The sequence below is a fragment of the Mandrillus leucophaeus genome, unplaced genomic scaffold, assembly GCF_000951045.1.
Source record: "Mandrillus leucophaeus isolate KB7577 unplaced genomic scaffold, Mleu.le_1.0 Scaffold211, whole genome shotgun sequence".
NCBI lineage: Eukaryota > Metazoa > Chordata > Mammalia > Primates > Cercopithecidae > Mandrillus > Mandrillus leucophaeus.
Window position 1 is genome coordinate 3,677,145 of NW_012102155.1, and position 10,518 is coordinate 3,687,662.

Sequence of the window (10,518 nt, forward strand, 5' to 3'; positions counted from 1 at the left end):
AGGTAATTACTACTTTCCATTATAAACCCTTTGGTTCCTCAGGCATTATTTTAAATAAAAATATTTTTAAATTTTTTTAGGAGAAAGTTGTTACCATTGGCTAATGCTACAAAGGGGTCAAGTGAGAAGGAGTTAGATTTGGCCTGTAAGATCATGGTGACACTGGAAAGGACCATTTCAGTGGCATATAGGAATGGAAATCAGCATACGGTGGGCTGGGGAATGAATGGGAAATGAAGACCTGAAGAGAACAATTATATCCAGTAGAATGCTAAGGACAGGAGAGAAGAGGAGAAAGGTTGCTGACAGCAGGGATTAAAAGTAATGGGAAGGTTGCTGCTGCTATTTTTATTTATATAGAAGAGACTTGAGCACAGTTTTTGATTGAGGTGAAAAGGCGATGAAATCCAGAAAACAGGATGAGGAATCAAACTTGGACAAAAGAAAGGGTATCTATCATTTTGAAATAAGAAGAAATGAGGTAGGGGTAGACTAGAGGAGGAGGCAGAAAACTGGCAGGATCATAGAGAGCTTCTGCCCTTTCAAGTGATCAAAGCAACAGCTAGAAAAGCCTACAGAGGTGGTGATTTCAGAGAGCAGAACAAGAAAACCAACAAGAATTGATTCTTGGGTAAATGGACTAAGCTGACAGACGAGTAGTATGGTTGAAATTTGAAAATCATTTTATTTGAACTTACATTTGAAAATCATTTTATTTTGCCTCATTTGTTGGTTGAATTATTCTTCATGAGACTCTTTTAAGGTAACCTGGTATCTGGATCTAAAAGAGTATCTCTGGAGAATGATCAAGAAAAACAAAGTTTTGCTTACTTACACAAGGTCCTACAGCAAGTTACTATCAAGGTAGTAACAACAGTAAGACAGCTGTGTACCATCTCATTCTGCTCATTTGAGACCCAAACACTTCTAAACAATAGCAACCTATTTCAACCAACCAGGATTTATTAAGATAACACATGTAATTCTCACAATACTGCACAGGAAGTACAATGATCCCTACTTTACAGATATTGAATAAAGAGAGATTCAGTGTCTTGCCTAAAGTAACTGAGCCAAGATTCCAGCCCAAAGCTGTTAGATTCCAAAGCATACATGCCACGTGTAAAGCACATGCATTAAAACCAAATCTGAAGTGTGTTTTAGCCATTCTCAGTCCACTGTAAGTCCATTTGGAAAAAAGTCAAATCGGAGAATTTTGAATACATGAAAATTAGCTGAGATTTAATTCACTGATCCAAACCTGGGTGATCAATATTAAGATGTAAGTGCCAAAATCAGTACTTTAAATTTTGGGAAAAATCTAACAGCATTCTCTTCATTATGAATTATGAATTAAGACCACTACACTCAGCATCCTAATTCTAAAGCTACTCTTTCACCTGTATTCTCTTTCTCTAATCAATCTAATTAACATAGTAGGTTATTATTTGACTACTAAATATTACAAATAGAAAGCCATGTTTATGACAAATTTTATAAATGTAATGTAAGTACATCTTGTCAAATATATACATGCAAATTAGCAAATAAACTGGTGACTTTAAACTGTGGATGCCTTAGCAAAATTCATCCATGTTTTTTGCTTTTTTTATTTCTGTTAATAACCTTCCATGCTAAAGCAATTCCTCCTCTGGGTATTTATGCTGATGAAACAGTGGTATGTTACCCCATGCCAGCCTTGCCCTAAGTAACCTGAAGCCTGCAGATAGACTTTAATAAAATGAAAGTATGTTTCTCCTCCAAAGATTGGATTTTAAATTAAGTTATACCCAAAGCCCTAATTTTAAGAATATAAAATTCGATGCCTTCATTAAAAATGAAACAACAGCTGACGATGTTTTGAAGCCAACTGATCAGTCTTAAAAAGTACTTGGAATAAAACTAAATCTGTAATGACTACAGATACACATGGGTCACTGCTAAGGTAGCCCCAGCTTGGGAACACTGGGACGTCAGGAAAAAACACTAGTGAGCTTAAAGGGAAGTATTTATTGGGTAGTTTCCACTGCATGTCCTGGATTACTGGAACATGATACAGTCCGGCTCCAGTGTAACCACCTTTGTTTACAATACCTGAGGCAATTTGAAACTCCATGATTTCAACAATGGCATCAACTGACTAAAAAGTTTTGAGTAATGTAATCACAGTGATTTATCACTTCTCACAAATGCATTTCTAGCTCATAAACAGGCTACCCATGACCCATTTTATCTCACACATAACTGAAATAATGAAGATACAGTTTGGTAATGCTCTGTATTAAAAATTAGAAAGTAAGTTTTTAGTCTTGAAATAAATTGTACAGCCATCATCTCATTTAACCCTAAACCACTTTGTTGTATTAATTTACAATCATTGGCATTCTACTTATTCCTGTGGTTGGTAAGCCTTACTCATTGGTCTTACCCTTCTCTTTTTTGTGTGTTTTGTTGTTGTTGTTATTGTTGTTGTTGTTGTTGTCTTTCTTTGCTGGAGTACAGTGGCATGATCATAGCTCACTGCTGCCTCAATCTCCCAGGCTCAAGTGAGCCTCCTGTCTCAGCCTCACGAATAGCTGGGACTACAAGTGTCTGCCACTATGCCCACCTAATTTCCTTGTATTTTTGTAGAGATGGGGTCTTGTTATGCTGTCCAGGCTGGTCTTGAACTTCTGAATGCAAGCAATCTTCCCACCTCAGCCTCCCAAAGTGCTGGGATTACAAGTGTGAGGCACCACACCTGGCCTGGTCTTAGCCTTGTCTTCAGTAATCTTTCTTTTATTACTGCTTATTCATGTACACCCTCTGATGCATCTTTTTGGCTAACATTTCTATGCTTTCCTTCTTTGGTAGCTCACCCACTTCTAGAGTTATGTTTACACTCTGATTGTTTATTATCCTGATCTATATTTTGGACTATACACTTTTACCTTGACCATTTCTATCTTATTAAAATCCAGATTTCACTTCTAAGATGACCTTTTTTCTATGTTCCCCTAATGTAATTGCTTTGTATTTTTACACATGAACTGCTTTGCCTTAGTTTAGTTCTCTGTTAAAAACTTCTCTCTTTAAGAGTTACCAATAACATCAGTCTCATTCGAATCTTTGCTTCTAAAGTCTTAGCAATATACTTTCTTATACCCAAACTTTTCATTTTCTGTAAGCTTCTACTTTCTGATTACTAGCTTGCCTCTTTTCTTTCCCATCTTTACGCTGGTTTTTAGCTGCTTAAGTTGTCCCGTTACATCCTGTTCTCCTTTAACCTTTCCACTTAAAAATTCTGATTTTTGAGAAATTTACCTAAATTGTATTTCCCTTTTCTTATATTTTCTAATTTATTTTTTCACTGTACCATTGAGGAAACTGAAATTAAGTATAATTACTAATCTTGTCAACTAAAAAGTTTAGAACAAACATATGCAAAAATGTAAAATAAAAGAAAAAAACAAACGTTGATTCCGTTTATCTAGTTTTAGCCTTATAATCCAATGACCTTGCATCAAACTGAATCTTCTCTATGTATCATCAGTAGCACCTTTCAAAGTCCATGAAGTCAAAAAGTTTTATTAGGAGAAAAAAGAAATAACGTATATGTATAATCAATGGACATGTTAAAATTACACACTGCCCAAGAGTTTTCCCTCATAAAAGTAAACAACTCTTCCTTAAAAGGGAATTACAGGCTGGGTGCGGTAGGTCACTCACGCCTATAATCCCAGCACTTTGGGAGGCTGAATCTAGCCAACATGGCTAACCTCCATCTCTACTAAAAATACAAAAATTAGCTGGGTGTGCTGGTGTGCGCCTGTAGTCCCAGCTACTCGAGAGGCTGAGGCATGAGAATTGCTTGAACCCAGGAGACAGGGGCTGCAGTGAGCCAAGATCGTACCACTGCACTCCAGCCTGGGCCACAGAGCAAGACTCTGTCTCAAAATAAATAAATAAATAAAGGTAATTATACATGTGTATAGCATACAAGTGGGTTTGCTCCCAAGTTAATGATTTGTTAGGGGCTTTATGCGGCTAATAATTAAACCTTGAGAACTCTGGCTTCTTTTTTCAAAGTGAGTCTTAGGCTATAAAACTGAACGTTCCGTAGGAATAAATGAAGAAAGCTAATACAGTCTTGGAGTTGAGATGAATCATCCTAACAGACTCTGCTTGAATGGTAAAGACAGGCAAAGGAAGACCCTGTATCAAACAATTGTACTGCACAGCAAAGTGATGAGAGTAGATACTGGGGAAAGGGGGAAAACGTAAAAATAAAACCAGAAGAGGCCTTTAGGAACCAATGATGACACAGGTCAAGATCTGTGAGATACAATTAACTCAACTCTCTGCACCTGAGGGCAAAACAAAACCACATAATGGGAACTTAAAGAAGGCAACATATTATGTCTTCCCCTAAATACCAGAGAAAACAACTGACCATCAAAATACTTCCGACATACAATCAAAAAGCAACACAATAATTAGTCTTTGGGATCAAAGCAAAACAGAAGACTTAAAACACCCACAGTAAACAAAAACTTTAAGTTGGAGAAACTTATGGTGCACAAGAGAAGAAACACCTGTGTAACAGTCTTCTACCATACTCTCTTATTACTAGAGATTTTCATGCAGATAATAAATAATCAAATCAATGATGTCCCAGGAAGACATCATTCAGTGGGTTTTGTCCTTGATTATTTCCCAGGTCTCTTTTCTCCGAAAAAGGAAATTATTTAACTTTATACAGACGTCTAGAATAAAAAGAAATATTGTACCCTCTCTTTAGAACCAAAGTTTAATTTTCCATTTGTTCTTTGGTAATATTACCCTTTAAAATGGTCCTCTCCACTAGCTATTCAACATGGAGGTGAAAGCTTTAAATCTTAAAAACCAGTATTAGTTTACACTAACTGGCTAAAATAAATTAGAGTATGCTTATTATGAATGAAGGATAGGGCTGAATATTCCAATGTCATTTTATTCTCACTATAAAAAGATACCTGTGTTTTCCTTACCAGTGATAGGATATATAAGAGTTATAAGTCAAAAATGGAAAGCATGAGAGTCATGCACAGAGATCACCTTGAAATGATGCAAATTATATTAGCTTCTAAACAATTTTACACTGAATTGAGTTTGGTACATCATGGGTTTTTTTGTTTGTTTGAGATAAGTCTTGCTCTGTCGTCCAGGCTGGTACATCATGTTTTAAATACTTGTTCTTCTTAAGACTACAGATTCAAATGCCAGCATATATAATTTACATTTGCCTACAAAGACTGGTAAGCTATCGAACGCCACACAGCTTAGTGTAAGAGGTTGAGATCCATTCTACAAAAAGTGATACTTATTTTTAAAGTAAAAACATAAGGCTTTTAATCAAACAAATTTATACTTAGTTGTTCTCTAAGCCATCTTGATATTCCACGCACAGTCATATCTAGAGAGACAACTGCTAAACAGGAAGAGCCCTGAAATGTTCACCCCACTAAATGCCTGGTTTTCTTTTCTCCCTTTACCTGATAATGAGCCTGGGCTTGCTGTGCAGAGTTCAAGGTGACATTGCAGAGTTTGCAGTACAGGGGCTTACATAGCTCCTCCAGGGCACAGTCTTGCTCCCCTTCCTTTGATAACTCTTCTTCCCCTGCAAGAGGCAAGGAAGCCTCCTGCCCAAAAAGCTTCTGTGGTGGAAGCTGCAAGGTTCCTGTAGACCTGGTGGCCAATGACATAGGAGGCGAGAGTGAGGGCTGCTTAGGTGGAGGAAGCACGGTGTGTTGCAAGAGGATCATTGGGTAGGAAAGCCTTGGGCATAATCCAGTGGGTGATGAGAAGCAAGGTCTTCAAATCTGAATCAACAGCAAAAAAAAAAAAAAAAAAAAAGAACAGAAACAAAAAATTCACTTAAAAATGAGACTTCACAAGATAACATGTAAATGACAACATAATCTGACCCTTTCTTCTACTTCTCCAAACCTATCCTTGGGACTTCTTTCCTTTGGCCTCATTTAGCAGACTTCCCCTGCCTGTTAATTCATGTTAACGTGGTGCTCTTCCACTGAGAATGGCTTTATAGATTTGGCTTTATTTTGCTTGGCACTGTTCCAACTGCTATCCCTCTGGTCCATGAACATTAATAGCATTGCATCCAAGGCTAATTAAATTCAAAAGTCACATGGCTGAAATGGACATCAAAGGTCACCTAGTCCAGACCCCTTCCCTCAGGCACACTAACACTTAAACACTCTTAATGATAATCATGCACAGACAAAAACACCATGAGCTGTCCAGCATGGTGGCTCACGCCTGTAATCCCAGCATTTTGGGAGGCCAAGGTGGGTGGATCACCTGAGGTCAGGAGTTCGAGACCAGCCTGTTCGAGACAATGTGGTGAAACCCTGTCTCTACTAAAAACACAAACATTAGCTGGGTGTGGTGGCAGGTGCCTGTAATCCCAGCTACTCCGGAGACTGAGGCAGGAGAATCGCTTGAATAGGGGAGGCAGAGGTTGTAGTGAGCTGAGATTATGCCACTGCACTCCAACCTGGGTGACAGAGCAAGACTGTGTCTCAAAAAAAAAAAAAAAAAAAACCACTAGCTAAAAATCTTAGCAAATATCTCTTCCAACCAACCAATATCAAGAAGAGTGAATAAAAAAAAAAAATCACCTTGCAGAAATTTCAAGGAACTCTAGGAATAGCCTAGAGTTAAAGTATGACAGAAATAAATAAAATATGCTCCTTCTGATCAACTAGCAATATTTAAGTAGTTGAGCCAATGTATAGCAGAGGTGGCAAGCAGCCCGTGGGCCACATACAGCCACAGATGTGCTGTTTGGAATATACAGTTTTGTTTTTATTTTTTAAGTTGAATGAGTTGTTAACATTCAAAAATCAAGAGATTCGTGGCTTCTCTTGAAAAAGGATGATCTGGCATCACTTGGCCCACATTCCTATATGGGACGCAATTAACTAGTTAGTGCTCAGAGGCACAGTGCCCTCTAGCCAGGCCCACCATCTCTGGGATACCTCAGTCCCCACTCAGTTGCTGCCTGTTCTTGATACTTGCCTGTTCACTGTGAGCTCTTGAGTTTACCTCATACAGCCTTAGATTATATTCATCAGTCCCCTGTAAAATTCAAATTTTTCCTCCTTCTCTAGGTAAATTACCTACACAAAATAAGGTATCAAGGAAATGTCCAGTGGAATAATGGATCACACCACCAAAAGTCACAGTATAATTCCAGTTCCTCAGTCTTGAGGCTATTTTCCTCCCCCTTCTTAATAAATAACTGATAGTCTCTATTATAATTCCCTCAGAAAAGACCCAAAATGTTCCTCCCCCTCTTCAATCTTTATCCATTTCTCCTGCCTCCCCCTACAGATGGCATCGTCTAACCTGAGTGTCCCAAAATGAACCACAGTACACCCTTTGGGTTCCCAAGATTCTAATTAACCCAAATTAGAATCCTTATTTCAAAATCCACAATTCCCTACACTCTCTCAAAACAGTATTAAAACCTCTTCTCTTGGTCAATAGAATATGGCTATTTTAAGCTGCTGAAAATTTCCATCTGCAATGGAAATGTGTACATTATGGCAATAATAGAATTACTAAAATGTATCAAGTAAATTTTGAAAAGTTAAAGTCCGTATTACCACATTTGATAACTACACAGCACCTGAAAATCAAGTAACAACTTTCATATGAAATTTGGGGTGGGGAGGCAACAAAGGAAATCAGCGTGATGGGAAAATAATGTAGTTAAGGGTAAAATGTGTAAGTATTAGTCATAGAATTTAACAATACTTCTCATTAATCACAAAATTTAGAAAAATGATATTATTTCATTTTTAAGCAGAAGTGTACTGCCCATATCTTTGGGAACATAAAGAAAAGCAATATAGAGTTTGAACATTTAAAAAGTCAGGTTCTCTGTGATGGTATTATTTCTCTTAATCGAATCAAGTAAAGATATCCATAAAGCAAAAACAGATATGGTCATTTTAGAAAAGGGAACTAAGTAGACAAAGAACAGCCTTTTAAAAAGTTTAACTACCTAATTATAATAATTCATAATGTTAAGCTACTGACGTCAACTTGCCACAAACATGCTGCTAGTTCATTAGTGAAAAGGTGAATGGGGGTGTGAAAACATCTGGATAAAGGAAACCAATATAAACAGAAAATCAAATGCTACCAATTGCCTAGGCATGTCTGGACTTGTTTTATGAAAGCTCACTTTCACTTGAGGAAATTCTAGCATGTGTCTCCCCCAGTGTTATCTATAAGTTTCCCTCAAAATAAAGGTCCTTCTCAAAGCACAGAGGTACAAAAGGCCTCCTACCAGAGGGGATAAAGTTACCTGATTTAAAGAAAAAATTCTTGCCAAACACAGATTTACCCATTATCGCTTTGATCTTATAATTTTTAAAGAGTAGCTTGATATCCCAAATTTATTTCTTGTTATATTTAACAATCAACACAATGTCGACTCCTCAAAAAAATCTATGTATGACAACTGCATCAAATATTAGTACATTTGCAAACAAAAATTAGCATAATATAAATCTTAAAATGAATAAAACCAAGTCTTCAGTGAATGCATGAATGATGGAATCCATAGACCCAAAACATGCAACTCAGATCTGTTCAACTGTTGCATTGGTTTAAAAGGGACTAATTTGAAGACTGGCATAAATATTCTTCAGATCTTAAAAACCACTCACTCTGATGCTTGCAATGGCATAAATGAAGGATTCATGCTGGTTAATGTCCTGGTTTGGAAAGGACCTAAGACGACATTAAAGAAAATCAAAGCTTCGCAATGTACCCTGTTTAAAGAAAATTAATTATCAGAGCATACTTAGTTTTCATCACTGGACTGGGGCCTACTCTTCATATACTGTGTTAAAGACAATCTCTTTCTCATTTGGAGAAATCTACAGAGGAAAGAGAATAGAATAAAGGAACAGGTTAGCAGCAGGTTACCCGCAAACTAGGTAAGTCTGTAATTGGGAATTCTGGAAATGCGGGAAAGGCGGCGAGCATTACTCAGAGGTCATTAGAACGCAGCAAGAAGGAATGAGACGGAGAAAAGTTAAAAAAAAAAAAAATCACTTGAGGCAAGGTATATCCTATAAGGAAGGCTCGAAAGAACGCAGAAAACTGTGGAAGAGGCCTTGGCGAACTGGCGAATGTTTTTCAGTCTCCGCTGTGACGGTTCCTAATCCTAGGGAACTGTTTACAGATTTGAATCAAAGCTACAGACACTTCAGCGTCGCCTACATCCACCTTACATTCCTAAGATGTGCATGCATACACACGAACCCACACACGCACCTCAACCCGGTAAGGATGCCATCACGAAGGATGGAATCCCCAGACTCCCACCGGGCGGGGGCAACTGAGAGGGCCAAGGCAGCGGCACCCACAGATGATCCACCTGGTCCACGTGAAATGCCTGAAACGAGCTAACTAAACTGATAAATAGAAGCAGCGCAAGCCCTGTCACGTGGAAGGCAGATGGAAAGAGCATCGGAAAGGAACCGCTAGTCCCCGGCGCTCCGGGGCTTGTCCTGAAAGCCCCGCGGCTCCCAATCGCCTGCACTTACCGGAACCCCCGGGACGCGCCGGCAGTCTCGGCGCCGCGTCCGCCCGGGACGCCCGCGACGCCCGCCCTGCGCGCCCGGCTCGGCCCAGCTCGACCCAGCCTCTCCTCGAAGCAACTTTCTCCGCCGGCCGCCGCCGAGCCCCCTCCGCAGCCGAAGGCTGACTGTCAAAAGTCAGTCCAACCCGACCCACAGGGAAACAGCTGCAGGAAGTGACTGCGGAACCGGGAGGCGGTGGAGGAGGAGACTGAGGGCGCCGGCTCGGTGTCGCCACTGCGCATGTGCCTGGCGGAGCAGGCCAGGCAGCGGTAGCAGCGGCAGCCGCGGCGGCTCCAGCATCCCAGGCGGGCGGCGCGTGGGTCAGGTGCTGTGGCCGCCAGCGCAGGGGCGCGGGGTTGGGCCGGCGTGGGGAACAAAGGCACGAGTGAGAGGCGGGAGGCTCCCACCGCCAATCTCAGCAGACAGCCCCGAAGAGCTGTTCAGCAGATGCCCTGGAAAGTTAATCCTTGGTAGAAGCCTGGGCAGAGCTTTTGCAACTTTCATCTCCCGTCATTGGGATCCAAACATTGTTCATTCTATTCCTCCCTTCGTCTCCTGGTTGGCGGTTGAGGCGGCTGAGTGGATCCTTTAAACTGCTGCTCTCCCCACTTCCGCCCCAGGATGGAGGAAGAAGAGCGTGGCTGCCTGCCCAGTAGTGGCCGCCTCCCTCACACAAAATGCCGTTTCCCGCCCCCCCTCCGCCGCACACACCTTCCCTCTTCCTACACGAAAGTGAGCAGGAGATAGAGGAGACTTTCTCCTGACCCCCAGAGGCTCACCTACAAGACAGGAAGGACCAGGAAAACAGTGGCCAACGCTAGGATGTCGCATCCTTCATAACCAACCTGGACATCTTCAGGTTTAACATTGAGTGATG

At 40.3% G+C, this 10,518-nt stretch overlaps 1 protein-coding gene across 1 annotated transcript in view; it reads right to left on the minus strand.

Annotated features, from left to right (window-relative positions):
* ZMAT3 (zinc finger, matrin-type 3) overlaps positions 1 to 10,262 on the minus strand; it is an 85,970-nt gene extending 75,708 nt beyond the window's left edge. Inside the window, exons 1-3 of the mRNA XM_011980370.1 lie at positions 9,606 to 10,262; positions 9,334 to 9,454; positions 5,514 to 5,840 (exon numbers count right to left, since the gene is read on the minus strand). Coding sequence (XP_011835760.1) covers positions 5,514 to 5,783 — 270 coding nt within the window. The 5' untranslated portion in view covers positions 5,784 to 5,840; positions 9,334 to 9,454; positions 9,606 to 10,262. The remainder of the gene's footprint in view (positions 1 to 5,513; positions 5,841 to 9,333; positions 9,455 to 9,605) is intronic.
* Positions 10,263 to 10,518: the final 256 nt, after the last annotated feature.